Raw genomic sequence first — 23,140 nt, 5'->3', positions numbered from 1 at the left:
AGACCAATGGAACAGAACAGAGGTCTCGGAGGCAACACAACATATCTACAACCATCTGATCTTTGACAAACCAGACAAAAACAAGCAATGGGGAAAGGATTCTCTGTTCAATAAATGGTGTTGGGAAAGCTGGCTAGCCATGTGCAGAAAGCAGAAACTGGACCCCTTCCTGACAACTTACACTAAAATTCTGGGAGATTTTTATTTTTGATTCAATTTCATTACTCAGTATTAGTCTGGTCAGGGTTTCTATTTCTTCACTATATTTTCCAAAAGATTGCATGTTTCCAGGAATTTATCCATTTTTCCCTCGGCGTTCTAGTTTGTTTGCATGCAGATGCTCTTGGCAGTCTCTAATGATCTTTTGTATTTCTTTGATACCAATTGTAATGCCATCTTTATATTTTCTGATTGTGCTTATTTGATTCTCCTTTTTAGTTTTCTTGGTCAATCTAGCTAGCCACCTATCAATTTTGTTTATCTTTTTATTTCATTGATACCTTTTATTTTTATTTTTTTAGGTCTCAGTCTCATTTAGTTCTGCTCTGATCTTTAATTATTTTCTTCCATTAACTTTGAGTTTGTTTTACTCTTGTTTTTCTAATTAGGTGTCATATTAAGCTATTTTGAGATCTTTTCATCATTTTTAATTTAGGCATTTAAAACTATAAACTTTCATTTTAGCATTACTTTTGCTGTATCCTGGAGGTTTTGACATGTTGTGTTAGAATTTTCATTTTTTTATATTGTTTTATTTCTACATTAAATTCATCATTTACCCAAAGATTACTCTGAGCGAGTTAAGTGCTACGTATTTGTATATTTTTAAGAGTTCCTCTTGGTATTGATTTCTAACTTTATTCCACTGTGATCTGAGAAGATATTTGACATGATTTTCATTTATTTGAATGTATTGAGAGGCCAAATATACTGTCAATTTTGGAGGCCGCCTACATTCAAGGTTAATATTGATATACGAGGTTTTGTTCCTGTTATGCTATTGTTGCCTAATTTGTCATCTTAATTGTGCAATTGTTTTATAGAATTAGTGAGTTTTATACTTACATCTGCTTTTATGATGATCAGTATCATTCTTTCATTTCCGTATTTAGAACTTGTCTGAGCATATTTTGGGCCAGTAGAGAGTCTGATGGTGAAAACTTCACTCAGTGTTTGCTTGCATAGGAAAAACTTTATTTCTCCTTCATTTGTGAAGCTTAGTTTCACAGGATGTAAAATTCTTATCGTTGTTTTTCTTTAAGAAGGCTGAAAATTGGCTCCTGATCTCTTCTGGCTTGTAAGGTTTCTGCTGAAAAGCCTGTTGTTAGTCTGATGGGATTTCTGTTATAGGTTATTGTTATTTCTCTCTAGCTGCTATTATGATTCTCTTGCTCATGTGGACTTTGAATAGCCTGATAACTACGTGTGTTGGTTCTGTTGGTCTTATAAAGTATCTTCCAGGTATCCGCTAAACTTCTTGTATCTGTGTCTGCATCACCAGCAAGACCAGGAAAACTGTTTGGAATTATTTTCTCAAATAAGTTTTCCACATTTTTAACTTTTACTTCTCTCTCAGGAATTCCTGTAACTTGTTGACTTGTTCACCTTACATAATCTTAAATTTTTTGAAGGCTTTGTCTGTTTTTCAAAATTCATTTTAAAATATTTTGTCTGTCAATAGTTAATTTGAAAGATCATGCTCAAGCCTGAAATTCTTTTCTCTACTTGGTATATAGCTTATTGTTAAAGTTTTTAATTGTGTTTTTAAATTCCTTCAATGATTTTTTTTTCAATTTTCAAAAGTTACTTTTTCAAAAAAATTCTACCTTTTATATTTTGTTTTCCTGATTTCTGAGCATTAATTTTCAACTTTCTTTTGGAATTTACTGAGCTTCCTCACAATCCATATTTTGAATTATTTATCGTAATTTTACAATTTTCACTTTGTTTAGGATCCATTGCTAGAGAGCTAGAGTAATTCTCTGGGGTGTCACAACACTCTATTGTTTTCATGGTACTAAAGTTCTTACACTGGATCCTTCTTATCTGGAAAAAGATGTCACTTCTTATTTTTGAATTTACTTTCATTTGGATGAGAATTTTTTTCCCCAAAACGGTGTGATTGTAACCTGTGTTGGGTAGGGTATTTTGGCTTTGCTTCTTTGTGCTTTTAGGGGGCTGCATGATAGGATGATATCTTCAAGGCAATAAGCTTGAATAGATGAGAAGTGTTCAAAAACTAAATCCTGGGTGATTACAAACTTTAGTCAAGGAGGAATGAAAAAGGAAGCTTAGAAAGAACAGCACAAGAATTGCGTTGGAAAAAAAGAGCATGCTGGGTCCCAGAAGCCAAGTGAACAAAGCACTTAAAATGGCAGAAATGATCAGCTATGCAAATTGCTTGCCACTAAGATAAGGACTGGAACCTGACATATGGATTTGGCAGCATGGAAGTCTTTGGTAACTTTGACATGCAAACATTAGAGTACTGGAGATAAAAAACCTGGTTAGAGTGAGTTCAAGTAAATGAAGGGATAAACTGGAGATAGTGAATGTGATGACCATTTCTATGCCTTGATGTAAAGAAAGCAGAAAAAAATAGAACAGTAGTCAGAGGTGACAGTTACTTTAAAAAATGAGAAAAAAAATCCGTTTCCAATGTTAAAAATAACATAATGAGGCCAGGCGCGGTGGCTCACGCCTATAATTCCAGCACTTTGGGAGGTTGAGGCGGGTGGATCATGAGGTCAAGAGATCGAGACCATCCTGGTCAACATGGTGAAACCCCGTCTTTACTAAAAATACAATAATTAGCTGGGCTTGGTGGAACACTCCTGTAGTCCCAGCTACCCAGGAGGCTGAAGCAGGAGAATTGCTTGAACCCAGGAGACGGAGGTTGCAGTGAACTGAGACTGGGCCATTGCATTCCAGCCTGGGTAACAAGAGCAAAACTCTGTCTCAAAAAAAAAATAATAATAATAAAATAACACAAAGAATCCAATATTCATTATGAGGGTGGAGAATTGAGGGAAAAATGTTCTTATAGGTAAGGAGGGCTGGGATAGAATACGCAGATGAAATTGTTCACTTTAGATGGAAACCAGACAGTACGCTGTAAAAGAACATGAATCAAACAGACTATCTCAATTTACTTAGCTTACACGCCTTTCTTTTAAGGAGCTTTTATGGGGACTTAAACAACTTCTTTAAAAGGAAATTGGAAATGTAGATAAATATAATAATTCTCTCCAAAATATAATAATTTAATAAACAAGGACGATAGGGAGAATGGACTGTGTTAAGGCAACTAGCCGTCAATGCCCTAGTTTAAAATTATTTTTCTTAGGTCTTATCTCTCACTCCTATGTAAACCAGTCAACTCTGATTCTTGGCCATGGTTCTTATTTCAAATCCTGGTCAGAATGTAATTGACCAGTGTAAGAACAAATCAAAATGAAGGATTGACAGTTTCATTATAAGTAAAAGAACCATAGTACATGCTCTTTAGAGGGGGTTATAATGCTGTTTTTATGCACAAGAATCAACAATCAATATGAAGAGTAAGAACAAACATGGTATCAAAATTTATTACTAATATACTTAATTTTGCAGACAACACAATCTAATGCTATTTTTTAGTTAAAAATATATGACTTTTGACTCTTCTGCTCTATTTTTCTTTCTGTAGAGTAAAAATATAAATACTTTGTATAAAATTTTAGTACATGGGATCCCAAATTGCATAAAATGTATTTTGTGTTATGACTGCTATTTCGTTTTGTATTAATAAAGCTTGTAAATCATACAATGTATGACTAAACGTCAGTGTATTTTTAAAGAGTCAAATATTACAATGCTTATAATTTCTGGCAATGAATATGCAATGTGTTTTTAGGTTTCTCTATCCAAAGCACCTGAGTGTTACTTTCCCAGACAAGACAACCCTTATTCAGTCGCCTCAACTCTCTATTCATCAATGGGTGTAACGGCTGACCTCCAACTAAATGCTGCAAATGCTAGAATAAAGTTACCTTCTGACCCCATCTCAACTCTTCGTGTGGAGGTGAAATATCACAAAAATGATATGTTGCAGTTTAAGGTACGCTTAATAAAAACTACTCCAATGCTTATATCCTCTCTTGAGACAAGACAGTTTGAATAATCATGTGACTGGATTTTTAATGTAATATTAAAGGGTATTAAGAGATTTGATATTTTGATTCCATAAAAATATTTTTTTCTACACAACTCATACCTAGGTGCTGAATAAATGAAACTGCTCATTTTTGCTAATTTTGTGATTAATACAATGGTGATTTTAAAATAAATTGAAATTCTTGCAAAATACATAACTCATGTATTATCAAACTATACTGATAGTGTCATTAAAATAAACAAAATGAGATGCTTACTATTTTTATTATTTTTAAGTTGTGGTCTTAATTATCTGGCCAATGCAGTAAGACATACCAAAACAATAATTTCTTTCGACATTTAGCAATAGCAAATTTTTTGACTTAAGTATTCCAAAGGAACCCATTAAGAAAACCATTAGAAATTTTAAATATCAACAAAATAACTAGATGTCAAATGTTTCCAAAGATATTTTCTTGTACATTATTGTTCACTATGTAGAGGCAAAAATGGCAACAAATACCATTATCAAAATCAAATGAAAAAATCTAATAATAAAAACATCAAAGATTATAAGCCTAATAATTTTTGTAAGGAGAAAAACTATTAAAAATGTTCACATTATTTTAAAATTATAAATAAGAGTAAATGATAGTTTAAATGTACATTCACTTTAGATCAATCGATGCTTTTAAAATATTTTCTTATAAATCTTAGTGAAATATCTTTTGAAATTTCATAAAGTAACTTTTAAGTTCATCTGAAAAAATAAACACCTGGCGATTGTTAACATTTAGCAAGGGGTAAAGAGTGATAAAAATTCATATAATTAAAACAGTGTGGAACTGGAGATAGAATTGCTTGATTGTTGATTGAAACAAGATGGCACGAAAGCATAGAAGATTGTGTGTGTCTCTTTTTGTGGTGGCACAAAAGCATAGAAGATTATCGTGTGTGTGTGTGTGTGTGTGTGTGTGTGTGTGTGTGTAAAGGTTCACGACTTAATGAAGAGGTAGGTTATTTAATAATTTATATAGAAAAGCATCTGTCTTTAATCATATGCTAAAATAAAATTTCGAATGAGTTGCATGTGAAAACTAAACATAAGCCTAACAAAAGTTATCTCCATGTTTATTTTGTATCTGGCTAGCAAAGGCCTTTCAAGCTACAGATAAAAAGGCATAAGTGACATGGGTAAAAGTGTACACTTTTTCTTACATAAGAATGAAACATGTTTCAGATCAATCATGCTTTATTTTTACAAAACAGAACATAAATGTTGAATAATAATGTAGAAAAAGATGAAACCTCCTAAGCAAGAAATGAAATGATTAACAATGAAAATAAACGCTTTCAATTTAACAAAAATGAGCATTAGAGTACACATTTTGATGAGACTATTAATCAGTAAAAAAATTCTGGAAATCAGTTTGTCAATAGTTATCAAAGACCCTTAAAGAGTAAGTATACTCAGACCTAGCGGTATTTAAGAAATGTACTGAAGAAATAAAGACACAAATAAATATAAATTAACATTAGTGTTTATTGTAGAATCATATGTATGACAAAATATTCTGAAACAACTCCTGTGTTTAACCATGAAATAATTTTTGTATAACCATGCAATAGAATATTTAGATCTAAAATTTTTGGTTTCCATTCTTATTGTATAGAAAATAAATCACAAATCATTTTTTAAAGGTTCAAAAATGCAGTACTCAATTTGGTCCCATTATAAATGTGTATATGGAATTCTTTATTGTTATAGCTATATGGGCCATGAATGAAGAATTAGAAATTATGTGGACAAAAATTCTAAATATCCTTGTTTGAGCCATTATTTAAATTATTTCATTATATGTACATGCTATGTCAGCAATATGAGTAAATTTTTTTACTACTTTTCTGCAATAGATTTATGATCCCCAAAATAAGAGATATGAAGTTCCAGTACCATTAAACCTTCCAACCTCCCCAATAAGTACTTATGAAAACAGACTTTATGATGTTGAAATTAAGGAAAATCCTTTTGGCATCCAGATTCGACGGAGAAGCACTGGAAGAGTTATGTAAGAGATTGAATTATTTGATATAAAGGATGTTTTAATTTTAGTTTAGGAAGGGAAAAGTAAAATGATTAACAACCTTTCTGTCCTAGAGTAGCATCACACGAAAAATTTAAGCTGTGTTAAATAACTGTGTCCATTTTAATATTTCTAACTAAATATAGTCCTTGGGACCGTCTTAAAGGACGGGCCCACAATTTTGTCTACACTCTGGAAGTGTTCAATTTCACTATTAATAACAGACTCATTCTTCTAATCAAGTTGAGAACCAAAACCAAAACCTCTTTTAGAAAGCATGATGAGTGTTGGCAAAGATAAGTATTTGGAAACAAGTGAAGTGAACATTTTATTTAAACCGTTGAAATAGTTTATTAGGTCTGGAATCTGATAGGATTAATCATTTACCTGCCATGTATTAATGAAAATAAGGTATAGCACATGAGTATAGATATGTTTTTATGTTACAATGAATAAATTTAATTTTAAAATTGTAGTCTTTATTCAAAAGCTCTATAAACTATAATATATTAAAATATACTTTTACATAATTTAAGTTTTCCATGACATTCCTTAGAAGACATTATCAGGATGCTTTCTGGTATTGTCAGGATATGTACAAATAATTACCAAAACTATATCTGGATTATTTTATTAATTTTGTTGTTATGAAAACAATTTTGTTCAAATACATGGGAAGCTAAGTCATTTTTTGCAATATCCTGGTACAATGGCATTATTTATTGTCATTTGACGAGCACTATCTTTGATTAGTTTTCCAAAATAATAAACATAAAAATTTAAAATATGTCCAGACTACCTGTAATACTTATGTTTCCTCTCCTTGCCAATGTTACTTTCCTTCCTTTTTATGTTCTTCTCACAAATGAGTTGAATAATATTATGGTCTTTGTAACACGTTTCTTCATTCATACCTATTTTTATGAACATGAAGTAAAAGAAACACACAATTGCAAGTAGTAACTGGTGAGAGTTTGACATTTAGATATCTGTTAAGCTTAAAATTCATTATAATATTGATTTCTTTTTATTCTACATATAGAAAAAATGTATTGTGATTATTTCAAGGAAGAAGGAAAATTGAGAACTTTTAATTTCTAGGTCACACATTACTAAGTCATTAATTATTTCAAATTAGTTTTATTTTTAAAAGAAATACTTGGCTAAATAAAAACATACAATCATATTATCGATACAGTGATTCCCCTATAAATATATGAAATATATTTTACATATTCCTTAGCTAAAAGAAAAAATGTATTAGAATAATTATTTCCATTTGGTACCTGGGTATAATTAGGAATATAGTGAAAAAATATTGATTTTTAGATAATCTAAGAAAGAATTATCATTACTATTTGTGATACTACCTTGCATATATTTTGACAGAAATAGCTTTGTTTTCTTTTGTTTTCAGTTGGGATTCTCACCTGCCTGGATTTGCTTTCAATGACCAGTTCATTCAAATATCGACTCGCCTGCCATCAGAATATATATATGGTTTTGGGGAAGTGGAACACACAGCATTTAAGCGAGATCTGAACTGGCATACTTGGGGAATGTTCACAAGAGACCAACCCCCTGGTGTAGGTACCAACATGTAACCACTACATGAGGCAACTAAGACCATGATTGGAATCCAAGCCACTTCTTTATAGGCCTGTGCGTTAGGATTGAAGTAATGACAAGGGCATTAGCTAGAGATCTCCAGAGCAGCTATAGCAATTTTCTGACGAACCCAAAAAGTCATCATAAATTTCAGGTGGAAGTAGAGGAGTGGATGTATAAAAATTTGCTTGACTGCTGTGAGAAGCCAGTCTTTGACCCAATACCTTAACTGTTTCAAATGCGTAGAAAGGACATGATTATGTATTTCCTGTCAAGTTTAGCTTCACTCCAGCTTTTAGAAAATAACTCCCTAAAGGTTACCTTGACTGTTTTGTACTTCTCAAATACTGATTTGATCTTTTTGCTCTTTGTAACCCACAGTAGCAGTTGTGTAATTTTATGTGGCTAAACTGGTAATTATATCTTTTTTTAAAAAATTATTTATTATACTTTAAGTTCTGGGATACATATGCAGAATGTGCAGGTTTGTTACATACGTATACACGTGCCAAGATGGTTTGCTGCATCCATCACCCTGTCATCTATCTTTACATCTTTACAATGTGTTTTTATATATTCATTACACTTTTTCCAAAAATTTGCCTTGTTAATGCAACACACTTGATGAATATTTAATGTAGTGTACAACAAATAATATTACTTATAATATTCCAAACATATCATAAAAATATATTTTGATAAAAATTATCCGATTTGTATTTTTAACATGTGATGTGTACTTAAAAGGATATACTCAGTGCCTTACTATAAGTTTGTTGAAGTTATAATCGTTTTTTATTGTTAGGTGCTCAAACAGCTTGCATTTGTATCATAATAGTCCAAACTTAGGTTACTGAAGGCTGTTTTTCATTTACACCAACTTGAAATAATATATTTTACCAAAATGAATTTCTTAAAATTCCTTCAGCATTTATACAGATATAATTAAATTAATATACTTTTGATTCTTGATATATAAAATTACTTTCACTTGTAATTTTGTATATTCCTAAAAATAAATTACTATAAAATTACTTTCACTTGTAATTTTATGGATTATATTAACAATCAAAAGTATATTAATCTTTTAATATCTGACTATGATTACAGTATGGAACAATGAATTAAATATTTTATAAATACAAAAATTTAAATGTTTTATAAATATAAAATATATAAAGAAGATATTTTCTGGACAGTTTGATTATATTCATCACTTTGATCACTTCTAGGACATTTTACTATGGGAAAAGTACCAATTTATAAAACCTTTGGAAAGAAACCACGCTAATGGCAAAGGCATTCTACAACAGTTAATGTGGAAGCATTTGTGGTATTAATATACCACAAGCATTTTGTGGTATTAATATACACATATGTGTATATTAATTTATTTATATTTATAAACTACTCTAAAGCAGTAAAAATTTAAATAATTATTTTCTAGGGAGACACATGTATTTTAACTGAAACATAGTTTAAGGGTGGAAAAAGGAGAATTTAAATACCGAGTTTCAATTTTATAATAAATTTTAAAACAACAGTTAAATCCACATGCTGCCAGGCGCTGTGGCACTTGTCTGTAGTCCCAGCTATTCAGGAGGCTGAGGCTGGAGGATCTCTTGAGTCCAGGAGTTCTGGGCTGTAGTGTGCTATGCCAGTCGGGCGTCCGCACTAAGTTCGGCATCAATATGGTGACCTCCAGGGAGCAGGGGACCACCAAGTTGCCTAAGGAGTTGGGAACTGGCCCAGGTTGAAAATGGAGCAGGTCAAAATTCCCGTGCTGATCAGCCTGGGCAACATAGTGAGACCCTGTCTCTTAAAAATAAGTAAATAAAATTAAAAAAAAAAAAAGAAAAGAAAATTTGCATGCTATTGTTACTTAAATTTATATTGTGCTTAATTTTTTAATTTCAGTATAAACTTAATTCCTACGGATTTCATCCATATTACATGGCTCTAGAAGAGGAAGGCAATGCTCATGGTGTTCTCTTACTTAACAGCAATGCAATGGGTAAAACAATCATTTGTTGAATGTCTCTTATTTTATGTGACTTTTTCATAAACGAATATACACAGATAAAAATGGAATCTTATTCTGGATTTCCAGATGTTACATTCCAGCCAACTCCTGCTCTAACTTATCGCACAGTTGGAGGAATCTTGGATTTTTATATGTTTTTGGGCCCAACACCAGAAGTTGCAACAAAGCAATACCATGAAGTATGATTGCATATTTCTTTTTTCAAAAAATTAAAATGTTTGTAGCATAAATTAATCGTCTTAGTTCACACATGATTTTTTTTTTTTAAAGGTAATTGGCCATCCAGTCATGCCACCGTATTGGGCTTTGGGATTCCAATTATGTCGTTATGGATATGCAAATACTTCAGAGGTTAAGGAAGTATATGAAGCTATGGTGAATGCTAGCATCCCCTATGTATGTATATCAATTTTAAAACAATATTAAATATTTAATTTGAAAAAGTAGAATGAAGTAATTATATGTGCTTTACAATTAATTTAAGCAGCTGGTAATAATGCTTTGTTTTTTAGTAGCACCTTATGAATTGGATATGCAAATTATATACAATGTCTTTGTCAAGGAGGGAAAAAAAAAAAAAAACATTCCTTTTCCTTTTCCCTTCCTAATTCTATCATGCTGAGTTGTGCTAAATAAGTCAGCCTGCACTTGCTTTCCTCTCACAAACTCTGGGTTGCACATGTAGTCAGTATGTTCTCTTTATGTTAGTATTCACAGAAATGTGTATCATCAAGATAAGAAATCTGTATCATCTACAAGAGAACAAGCAGGAGGTGGAACTGATTTTTTTTTACCCTGGAATAGATAATTGTTGTAATATATAATATCAATTCATTCAATATACAGAAAGCTAAATATTCCAAAGTATCCACAAATTATCAATCACTGAATTTTCATTTTTTAACAAAATTAAGGAATCCTAGGGATGCTGCTGGTAACACTTAAACATTAAAATATAGAAGGCTTGATATATAGGAGTTTATTCTCAGAACAATCAGAAAAGCCTAATTATAAGCCATTGTTATTTATAGTGGGATCCAATATAGGGTTCCTGAATAGCTATTATGGGAAAATCAATTATATATGTTGACGACACAGAGACATGCAAGTGGAAATTTGTTATTAAAAAGGAGGTATAAATTATTTGCCATGTTTTCCTTAACACCTAGAAGAAGAAACTGAGATAATGTCAAATAACAGAAAACAATTAAATTCTTTATTTAGGCAAAAATTAAATATTTCAATGATAAAATTCAAGCATTTGTTAGTTTAAACAAACTTCCAAGGACCTAGCTTTAAACAACACTTACTTATATAAACAGGGCTGATATCCTAAAATGACTTCCATGGATATTACAAGAACAAGATTATAGTAATTGATGTATTTGTTAAACTCCTTTTGCCAATATTAGAGTTATTTGAAATTATCCAATATTTGCTTTATAGTTCCCAGAAACAACAACACCTGTTTCTGTATACACCGTATGAATTTTCTATTTGTCATTTAACAATTTCCTAGCATCAAAAATCCTATTGCCCACTTTATTTCTGTTGCCTTTGAGAATTACATAATATATACTGACTTAGAACAGTTTTCACCTCTAAATCAAAATTACTAAATGAACTGTTGACAAAATAGAACATTTATAGAAAGTTGTTCTTAGAATACTTTATATCTTTACATCCTACTTTTATTCTTTGAACACTAAACCACTTAATTATTTTTAGGATCTAGTTAAGCTTTCATGTTGCTGTGATTTTTATAAGTATAGTAAAATATGATATACTTACTCTTTTGTATTTTTTACCCTACTGTCATCATTTTTTGCATATTTCAGGATGTTCAGTACACAGATATTGACTACATGGAAAGGCAACTAGACTTTACAATTGGTGAAGCATTCCAGGACCTTCCTCAGTTTGTTGACAAAATAAGGGGAGAAGGAATGAGATACATTATTATCCTGGTCAGTACCTGGAATTTATCTGAGTCTTATTTCTTCTTTCTATTAATACTCCTAAAATGAGGGGGGCGGGGGAAGATGTCTCATAATAGAAAGTATAAAACTTTGGATAATACCCAAACCTACAACTTTCTTCCATTAGCACTTCATTTTTTTTTTGCATGGGTTGTCACCAGCTACCTTTGCATTTAGGTGTATCCCTAGAGATTTTAATCCAAAACAGTTAAAGGCAAGTTGTTTTCTAGTTATCATCCAAGCTTCATATTGGCTTCTGTTTATACAAGTTATCAAAAAGTAATGGTAGATTTTCTATTTTTATACAATTCTTAAGTCATTCTCTGGGATTGCTTCTGATGTTTTCATATTTAAAAATTTGCCTTCACATTGGTGATTCACTGGGGAAATTTTTTTTTTTTTCTTTTTTTGTGAGACGAAGTCTTGTTCTGTTGCCAGGCTGGAGCGCAGTGGCGCAATGGAAAATTTTTAAATCACTGTCTTATAGGAAGTAAGCTAAGTAGCCAGATATCTCACAATAGAAATAAAACAAGAAAAAAACCTCTACTAATCTTGGTTTCAATAATAGCTACAGTATTTCCAAAAGTCCTTAGAATTTCCTTCTAAGAAATTTGGGGGCAATCTAACTAGAACACTGATGTTTGCATCATTTGTCACTTCATGTGAGAGCACAATATTATGATAATGTAGTAATGAAAATATATGCTTCATAATCGCTATCCAAGCAGTTATGATTTTTTCATGTGTACCTTATTTATGTTTCATGTTAATTTTAGGATCCAGCCATTTCAGGAAATGAAACAAAGCCTTACCCTGCATTTCAAAGAGGACAGCAGGAAGATGTCTTTGTCAAATGGCCTAACACCAGTGATATTTGTTGGGCAAAGGTACTAAACTGAGATCTCAAAATACAATAAATACAAAAATTATATTTCAATGAAAGTTTCCATTTAATTAGTAAAAGTTAAAAACATTCAGGAGAGCTATGTAGAAATGTAATGGTTTAATAACTAATAAAATCATGTATAGTTGTTGAGTTCCATCCAAATTATTAGACACAAAGAAAGAATTCACATAAGCCGTATGTCCAAATGTTTTGTTTTATCTTTAAGTTGTATTTTCTTATGTTTCTTCGTACCTCTTGTAGTTTATTGTAAAACTACTACTAGTAAGATGGCTACTCATTATTCTGTACTGCAAGTTATTTAAATGTTCACTTCTCTTTAAAAAGTCTCAATAATAGCAACAACATGTTTTGACAGCTATATTTATAGTTCTAACTTAGATCATGAATTATAATTCACTATATTTTATATAAGCAATAATATTCAAACCTGATATATGATTATATTATAAAAATATTTTGATTTGGCTTTTATATAAACCAATCAAGAAAAAATACTAGTCATAGCTAGAATGAACAACAGTGACAAAACCCTCAAAAAAATTTATAATGAGAGATACAATTAAATGAAATATGAGAGGCTTTTTGAATCTTGGACCAAAATTAGGACATTAATGATTAAACCTGTGAAATGCAAACATGTTTCGTAAATGTTGATTATACTGTGTCAACATTAATTTCTTGGTTTTGATAATTGCACTATTGTCATATAACATGTTAACATTAGAGAAAGCTGAGTGAAGAATATAGACAGGGCTGGGCACAGTGGAGCATGCCCCTAATCTTAGCAATTTGGGTGGCTGAGGTAGGAGGATGGCTTGAACCCAGGAGTTTGAGATCTGCCTGGGCAACATAGGGAGACCTTGTCTCTACAAAAAATTTAAAAATTGACCAGGCATGGTGGCGCATACCTGTAGTCCCAGCTACTTGAGAGGCATATTAGTTCAGAAGATCTTTTTTGTTATTTTTAAATTTCCTACTTTTTCCTCATTCTGTATTTCTAGACATTTTGCCAGATTTCTACTGTTTCTTCCCTTCCTTTAGAGCACTATTCTCTATAAGTAGCTAATCCCTTGTAAAGAATTCCTTTTTGATGGATTATTTATACATTTATATAGGACTTTCTAATTTCTACAGTATAGATCTAAATTTCCAGAGCTTTCAGCATGACTGAATTTGAGCTCTGTTTTGTGTGTTTCTGGCTGGAGTAGAAGAAAGAAAATGTTGGTAGGCAGTGAGGTCTGGCTGGGAATAGTGGTGGGATGAAGGGAGAGGAGGATTTAGTACGAATTCTAAAAATCAGTGGAATGTTTGACTCCATATGACAATATTCAATCAGATCTTTACTTCCTTTCAAACAAAAAATATTTATTGCTTTTAGTTTTTAACCCTGGAATAATTCTAGAAATAGTTCTAACTTAATGCATTAAATTAAATTTAACATTTATTTTTCACATTATTTTTTGACCGAAACCTTTTGGTTATATGCTTTATTTTCAAAATCACTAACTACCATAACAGTTGACAATTCTATTTTGTATTTGCCATATTAAAGAGTAGACTAATATGGACAATAGGAATAGTTTGCAAATGATACACATGCCAATAATTATAATAATATTTAAAGGGATTACAGATCTGAGGACGTTGGGTTATTAATATTCCTTTATTACTCCATTATACTTCATTTACATAGCAATCATATTATACTTACTATGTTTTGATCTGTTTTCCATGTCTTGTCTCTTGTAGGTTTGGCCAGATTTGCCCAATATAACAATAGATAAAACTCTAACTGAAGATGAAGCTGTTAATGTAAGTTTTACATTGGCTAACTATATAATGAAAAGAAATTCAAAACTTAGACCTGACTATTTTAACTAATAAGTCAATTTGAATACTTTTCTTTAAAAATAGATTGCCATTTTTAATTATCTATATGAGACAATATTTAGATCAAATTTAGCTAATTTTCCTAAATAACAAAGCATGTCAATCACTCTATTAAGCAATTTTATATTTTGCTTTATTTAATCTATGCAATCATTATTTTATTTTCAAAACATTATTATAGTAATAACACTTAACATGAGATATACCCTCTTAATAAATGTTTATGCATATGCTAAATCATTTTAAACTATGGGGCAATGTTGCGCAGCAGATGTCTAGAATTTATTTAGCTTGCATTATTGAGATTTCGTGCCTATTTCTTAGCAATCCTTATTTTCCCCTACTTCCAGTTCTGGGCAACTACCATTCTACCCTATGCTTTTATTAATTTAATTGTTTTAGATACCTCATGTAAGTTGAATCCTACATCTGTCTTTCTGTTATTCAATTATTTCGCTCAGTATATTACCCTCAAGATTCATTCATGAGAGCAAAAAGAACGAATAAGATATTACATGCAATTTATAACCAAAAGGTAACAGGAGTGGCTATAGCTATATCAGAGAAAATAAATTTTAATTCAAAGACTATCAGAAAACACAAAAGAGGTCATTATATAATGACAAACGTGTCATTTCATTAGGAAGATACAATGATTATGAATATATGCACCTGACATTAAAGCACTTAAATATTTAACGCAAACATTAACAGAAGTGAGAAATAGCAATGCAATAATAGTTGAAGACTTTGTTACCATACTTTCAATAAAAAATAGAAAAAGAGCAAATCGAGAAAGAAACAGCAATTTGTAACAACACTGTAGGCCAAATGGACTTAACAGACATACATAGAACATTTCATCAAAAAGCAGTCAAATATACATTCTTCTCAAGTGCCCATAGAATATTTTCTAAGAGAGATCACATGTTAGGTCACAAGACAAGCCTTAAAAATTGTAAGAAGCTAGAAATCATCCCATTTGTCTTTTCCAGCCACAGTGAAATTAAACTAGAAATCAGAAACATAGAGGAAATAAGTAAATTCACAAATACATGGAAATTAAACAACACGTTTTGGAACAGCCAGTGGAACAAAGAAGAGATCAAAAGAGAGTTAGAAAATTTCTTCAGACAAACAAAAATAAAAATACAACCTAGCAAAACTTCTAGCATGCAGCAAAAGCAGTACTAAGAGGAAAGTGTATGACAAGAAACACCCATATTAAAAATAATAAAAATCTCAAATAAATAACCTAACATTACCTCTCAATGAACTAGAAAAAGAATAAACAAAGTTAGCAGAGGGAAGGAAATAAAGATTAGAGGAGTAAAAAATAAAAGAAATACAAGAGAAATAGAAAGTAGCAACAAAACTAAGAGTTGGTGATCTTTCTTTTAGGCAGATAAATTTATAATCATTAAATTATATAAGTTTAGGTATAAGTGTTGGAATGGCTTATGTGCAGTGGCTTACACCTGTAACCCCAGCACTTTGGGAGGCCGAGGCGTGTGGATCACCTGAGGCCAGGAGTTTGTGACCAGCCTGACCAACATGTTGAAAACCCCATCTCTCCTAAAAATAAGAAAAATTATCTGGACATGGTGTCAGGCACCTGTTAATTCTAGCTACTCTGTAGGCTGAGGCAGAATAATCGCTTGAGCCCAGGGGTCAGAGGTTGCAGTGAGTCGAGGTTGTTCCATTGGGCAACAAAAGCAAAATTCCATCTCAAAATAAATAAATAATAAATAAAAATGTCATCATCCTTATTTTATAAATCTCTATGTTCCCTACTCTCTGCATTTTCTTTATGTCCTCCCATATCCTGTTCTTGGAGACTGTTAAGGCGGTTACAAAAGAATCTTAACATGTGCCAAAATTCATCCTACTTTCCATGTTTTTGAGACATATTCAATTAATTTAGTAGCATCTACTGCTAACACAGGGTTACTCTGACATTGGAAGTTTTATATGTGGACTGGCAAGTAGGGAACATTCTTAGTAGAGATTGGGATGAAACACCTCTTCTCTGCTGGGATGGAAAGGGTTAGATGTGAGAGACAAAAAGAAGCAGTAGTTTGGGGTGGTGAGATGGTTCTCGGAAGCAAGAAAGCTGCATAAAAATGGTTGGTTCTTTTCTATGGTTGGTTCCTTTTTCACTGGGCTCCACAGAAGTAAACCTGAAGTATGGGCTCTGCAGTAACAGAGAAAACAATGCTTCCCCATTACTCTAGGAAGCACTAAAAATATGTTTATGTTGGTTCTGATCCGTTTCTTTGTAATTCATATAGGATCCGAAGACTGCCCTCTTCTCTTCTCCCATATCCCTCTTTACTTTCCACGGCTATTAAATGGGTTGAGGAAGAAACCACACACATTTATATAATTAAGGTTGATTTAAATTGCCTTTGTTGTCAGTCATACATGACTTATGAATCTGCCAGAGACAATTAGATTTATACCTATATAATCTCTTATGACTTCCCATATGTGAGTCTAAATTTTGGTTTCACAGGCTTCCAGAGCTCACGTAGCTTTTCCAGATTTCTTCAGGACTTCCACAGCAAGTTGGTGGGCAAGAGAAATTCTAGACTTTTACAATGACCAGATGAAATTTGATGGTTTGTGGATAGTAAGTAAGCTTTGAACAATGTGTGTTTTAAGTTATTTATTGTGCATGATTATGCAAAATTCTTACTAAGCTAAAATAATGTCAACAAAATATTTAATTTGAAAAATAGTCCACTTTTCCCCCCATAGAACTTTCTTATGCAAAGGATGGTTTTAATTTGGTTTTAAAAACCAAATTTATGTGTATGAATGCTATTTCCTGGACATTTTCAATTTGCAAAATTCAAAAAGCAAAATACCCTCTTATTCTATATGTTAATAAATACTTGTAAACATTTATTTACTTTCATTTAATACAGAAATAAATCTCAGGCTTAAATAACCACTAGTGCTCCCAAAACCTAAAATGCAATAAAATAATAATAAAATAAAATAAAATAAATAAATAAATAATCACTAGTTCTTTGTATAAGAAATAGTAATTTCTTAAATTTGGTAACATTGTCTGTTAAAGTTTCTTTTTTGATGTAACCTTAAAATGATAGTAGTAAGATTTTTAATAATATATTTTTGAGATGGCATAAAAATAATTTACTTTGCCACAAATAAATTCTTAATACAGAAAATTTTGTGCAGTGTATCTCAATTTCTGGAGGTAAAATTTTTACACCGGTGATTTTTCCAGTGGAAAGCATTAATTTATTTATTTTTTAAATTGAAGAAGGCTTTATGCAGGTGCCACTATGTGAAAACTTTGTAGATATAAGTTTGTATTAATTATATGTTTTGTTAAAAAATTTATGGAACATGTCAGTTTATTGGATGTATCAAGCTGTATACTATAAGGGATTCTCTTAAGTACATTCCTGAGAATGACATCTGGATCCAGAGAAAATAACCTGTTTTCAGGCGGAGGCAATCCATTTTAAATGATAGCTAATTTATTTACTTAGATCATGATCCTTTTATCTATGGCTGCTGAGATTCTGAGATATGTGCTCAATGGTGATACATCTTAAAATTATCTAGTAATATTAAACTAGTAATATATGTTGTAGTTTTAACAATAAAAGCAACTGATATCAGGCCTAGGGCAGGAGTGGAGGGGAAGAAGATTATGGGACACATACTATTATAATATATGTCTTGGAAATATGGAAATAAACTCATTTTTATAGATATGATACATAATACAGGGAAAAGAGAACATTTTATTTTTCGAAAGGAAACTGATTGAAAGTGAACAATGAACTAAACTACTTTAATATCATTAAGATGTTTTATCATTTTGTTTGTTTAGAATAGTGTGTGTAACATTCTTCAAATATGCTAACTTACTTTTTGAACTAGCTCTTTTCAGAATATGCATTCTAAATTTATTTTTTATTTACCTGTCTCTGTCACCTTTTTTAAGGATATGAATGAGCCATCAAGTTTTGTAAATGGAACAACTTCTAATCAATGCAGAGATGAAAAACTAAATTATCCACCTTATTTCCCAGGTACAAAATTGTTGGGATGCCTTTGGTATTGTCATGTTATTATTCTTTATTAATAGGTATATATTAATAGGTATATAATGTAAATATATATATATATATATATATATATATATATATATACACACACACACACACACACACATCGGTTTATTCCCTGCATTAAGATATAGGGAATAGGATTCACACATCCAATTTTCATTATCCACCCACACACTGGAACACAGCTTGACCCATTACCAATATTATTTCACACTATTTTGAGAAAAAAAATCAAGGAATATATTTTATCTACATAAGCACAATTCTAAATTTGTTTGAAGTTGTTATTTTGGTTTGCTTAATTTCCCCAGATTCGAAAATTTTAAGTACCTTTTAAGATTAAAAAAAATAAATTTTTTTGAAAGGAAGTTTTTAGTAAGTGTTTCTTTACTGAGGATAAGCGAAAAAATACTAACACTTCTTTGTTTACCTTTTACAAAGAAGGAAATGTGACATTTTATATTCATCCTCATTCTCTTATGCAGGCAGAAATCCTCACAAACTATTAGCATATAAAGTCATAGTAATACTCTGGAAAAAAAGTCTTAAACTAAGAAAAAGTGGATCAAAAGGCAGTGTTATCCATTTGCCTAGTTCTTAATTTCTGGCCTTTAAAATGCCAAGTGAATTTTTAATAAAATTCTAATCAGTGTTTTCCATCTAAAAGCACTAGAAAGAGTAGACATTCAGTAATATACTTATTTTTCAGGTTTTCCTTAATTCATGTAATTCAGTTACAATTTCAGACAAATTTATGTTTATGATTAACTCATGCAAAGTATATAAATGGTTAAAATATAAATAGCTACTATAAAACACTGATTAATGTTTTTGCCAAAAAATATATGAGTTACACCTTTTATTGTAGGGTGTTGTATGATATATTAATAATTTTTCATTGATTTCTTCCAGAACTCACAAAAAGAACTGATGGATTACATTTCAGAACAATGTGCATGGAAACTGAGCAGATTCTTAGTGATGGATCATCGGTTTTGCATTACGATGTTCACAATCTCTATGGATGGTCACAAATGAAACCTACTTATGAGTAAGCAATGTTCAGAATTATCCCTTCTGACTCTTTTATTCTTTGGATCTTACATTTAATGCTATCATTTTAAGAGTCCTGATGATTTTCTCTTGTATCCTTTTACTTCCCAATTGTTCTCTGTAACTTGTCTTCATAACATTTAGAAAAATTGTGTTTCTTCCTGTCAAAATACCTATATTGTTTTTGTTTTAATTTTTATACTATTCCAAAATAAATACTAGGCCATTTTTATATGCTTCCTCACTATGTAACCAGCATAGTGCCTGGAAAATAGTAGGTGCTCAATGAATAATGTTGGACTAATATTAATAAATGAGTTAATAACATATCATTTGATGTCATTAAGACATTAATGTTTGGCTAAATCTGTCATTATCAGGCCAAGCGCAGTGGCTCATGCCTGTAATCTCAGCACTTTGGGAGACTGAGGCGGGCAGATCACTTGAGACCAGGAGTTCAAGACCAGCCTGGCCAACATGGCCAACATGGTGAAACCCTGTCTCTACTAAAAATACAAAAAATTAGCCAGCTGTCGTGGTGTGCACCTGTGGTCCCAACTACTTGGGAGGCTGAGGCACAAGAACCCCTGGAACCTGGGAGGTGGAGGTTGCAGTAAGCTGAGATTGTGCCATTGCACTCCAACCTGTCAACAGAGTGAAACTCTGTTTCAAAATGAATATAAAAAACCTAAAATAAATAAATTCATTATTAGTAAGTTAGAGCAGTTTTAATGATCTTGAGCTTCTCAAATGTCAGTGATCATACTAATTATCTGTGTTTTTGACAAACAGTTCAATAAGGCCAATGATGATAGACTGAAGACCATTCAGTGAAAATCAAGTCTTTATTAGCACTAACCAATACAAGTTTTGCAATGATAGAAATCTTCTGGCCAGGCATAATAGCTTATGCTTGTAATCCCAACACTTTGGCAGGCTGAGATAGGAGGATGACTTCGGCCCAGGAGGTTGAGACTGCAGTAAACAGTGCTCCTGCCACTGCATTCCAGTCTGGGCAACAATGCAATACCCTTTCTCAAAACGTAAATAAATACATAGAGATCTTCAACAATTCTGGGTGCCAGTGTGGTACTCACCAGCCATATATGGCCATGGAACAATGTGTCCAGGGTGATTCAGGAATGGAATTTTAAAGCCATTTAATTTTAATTAAGTAACATAAAATAATTAAATATGAAATAATAGATAACTAGTGACTACCATATCAGAAACTGCAGTTGTAGATCACTGACTTTTAACAATGCGTTATAAACACTGAGATTTTCTTTTTAGGTTTTAGATTTTTCTAACTGTATATATATATTGAGTATGTGAGATACTTTGATACAAGCATGCAAGACACAGTACTCACATCATGGAAAACAGAAGTAATTACCTCTTCAAGCATTTATCCTTTGTGTTACAAACAATCCAGTTATACTCCTAGGGTTTTTAAAAAGTGTACAATTGAACTATTATTGACTATCCCCTGTTGTGCTATCAAATACTATATGTTATTCATTCTTTCTAACTATGTATGTAGTACTCATTAACTACCCCTGCTGTATTAGTCTGTTTTCGGTCTGCCATAAAGATACTACCTGAGACTGGGTAATTTAAAGATGCTTATTTAAAGACTGGGCGGTTTAAAGAAGTTGAGTTGACTCACACTCCTGCAAGGCTGGGGAGTCCTCAGAAACTTATAATCATGGCAGATGGTGAAAGACAAACAAGGCACATCTTACATAACTTCAGGAGACAAAGATAGTGAAGGAGGAACTACCATACTTTAAAACCATCAGCTCTCCTGAGAACTAACTCACTATCACGAGAACAGCATAGCAGAAACTGCCACCATGATGCAATAATCTCCCACCAGGTCCCTCCATTGACAGGTGGGGATTGCAATCCCTGATGAGATTTGGGTAGGATCATGGAGCCAAACCATAACACCTGCTTTCCCTGCACCCCCATACTACCCTTCCCAGCCTCTGGTAACTATCCTTCTACTGTCTATCTTCGTGATGTCAGTGTTTTGCTTTATAAAATATTTTTAGCACCCACAATAAGTTGGAACATATGAAGTTTGTCTCTCTGTTTCTGACTTAATTCATTTAACACAATAGTCACCAGTTTCATACATGTTGTTGCAAGTGGCAGGATTTTATTCTTTTTTTATAGCTGCATAGTACTCCATTGTGTATGTGTACCACGTTTACTTTATCTAAACATCTGTCCATGGACACTAAAGTTGCTTCCAAACTTGGCTATTCAAACAGTGCTGTAACAAACATGGGAGTGAAGGTATCATTTTGATATATTGGTTTCTTTTCTTTTGGATATATATCCAGAAGTGGGAGTGCTGGATCATATAGTAGTTCTATTTTCAGTATTTTGAGGAAACTTCAAACTGTTCTTCATAGAGGTTAAATGAATTTACATTCTCACCTACAGTGAATGAGCATTCCCTTTTCTCCACAGCTTCAACAGCATTTGTTATCGGCTGTCTTTGGATAAAAGCCATTTTAATTAGGGTGAGATGATATCTCATTGTAGTTGTGATTTGCATTTCTCTGATGATCAGTGATGCTGCGTACTTTTTCATATGCCTGTTTGTCATTTGTATGTCTTCTTTTGAGAAATGCCTGCTCAAATCTTTTGCCCATTTTTAAATCAGATTATTAGAAGTTTTTCCTATAGAGTTGTTTGAGCTCCTTATATATTCAGATTGTTAATTTCTTGTCAAATGAGTATTTTGCAAACATTTTCTCCCATTCTGTGGTTTATCTTTTCACTTTGTTGACTGTTTCATTGGGTCTTCCTTTTTTATCTGTTCAGCCACCCTCTGTCTTTTTATTGGAGAGCTTAGTCCTTTTCTATTCAATTTCATTACTGCTAAGTACAGACTTACTCCCACCATTTTGTTATTTGTTTTCTGATTAATAGTCTTCTCATTCCTCTTTCTTTTCTTCCTATTTTCCTCTTCTCTGGTGGTATTTAATTTCTTGCTTTTTATATTTTGTATATCTGTTGTATGTTTTTTTATTTTCAATTAATAGAAGGATTGTGATTTCTTAAATAAATTCTTATTTAATTGGGTTCTTTTATAGCCTGAGCATCTGAATATGTAAAAGCTTTCCAGGCATTTCTAATGAACATACAGGGTTGAAAACTTCTGCTCTAACAAGTAACTGAAGTTGATAAAACAATAAAAAGCATTTTGGAGTAAAGAGTATGGACAAAATTTCTCACAGTAAAACCTACTTATCTTATTTCTAGCAATTAACTCTTATTCAAGTCAGAATAGGTGAATATATGATCAAAAACTC

General features: G+C 31.9%; 1 protein-coding gene across 1 annotated transcript in view; it reads left to right on the top strand.

The window, feature by feature from the left end:
• Nucleotides 1-23,140, top strand: part of SI (sucrase-isomaltase) — a 98,883-nt gene that overhangs the window by 51,358 nt on the left and 24,385 nt on the right. Inside the window, exons 26-37 of the mRNA XM_017503255.2 lie at nt 3,896-4,099; nt 6,049-6,203; nt 7,636-7,804; nt 9,744-9,840; nt 9,937-10,049; nt 10,141-10,266; nt 11,709-11,837; nt 12,626-12,736; nt 14,506-14,568; nt 17,162-17,278; nt 18,632-18,719; nt 19,671-19,809. Coding sequence (XP_017358744.1) covers nt 3,896-4,099; nt 6,049-6,203; nt 7,636-7,804; nt 9,744-9,840; nt 9,937-10,049; nt 10,141-10,266; nt 11,709-11,837; nt 12,626-12,736; nt 14,506-14,568; nt 17,162-17,278; nt 18,632-18,719; nt 19,671-19,809 — 1,511 coding nt within the window. The remainder of the gene's footprint in view (nt 1-3,895; nt 4,100-6,048; nt 6,204-7,635; nt 7,805-9,743; nt 9,841-9,936; nt 10,050-10,140; nt 10,267-11,708; nt 11,838-12,625; nt 12,737-14,505; nt 14,569-17,161; nt 17,279-18,631; nt 18,720-19,670; nt 19,810-23,140) is intronic.

This window comes from Cebus imitator, unplaced genomic scaffold (assembly GCF_001604975.1).
Source record: "Cebus imitator isolate Cc_AM_T3 unplaced genomic scaffold, Cebus_imitator-1.0 Scaffold308, whole genome shotgun sequence".
Classification (NCBI taxonomy): Eukaryota; Metazoa; Chordata; class Mammalia; order Primates; family Cebidae; genus Cebus; species Cebus imitator.
Note: the sequence above shows the minus strand (reverse complement) of the source record. Positions and strands in the feature narration are given on the sequence as shown.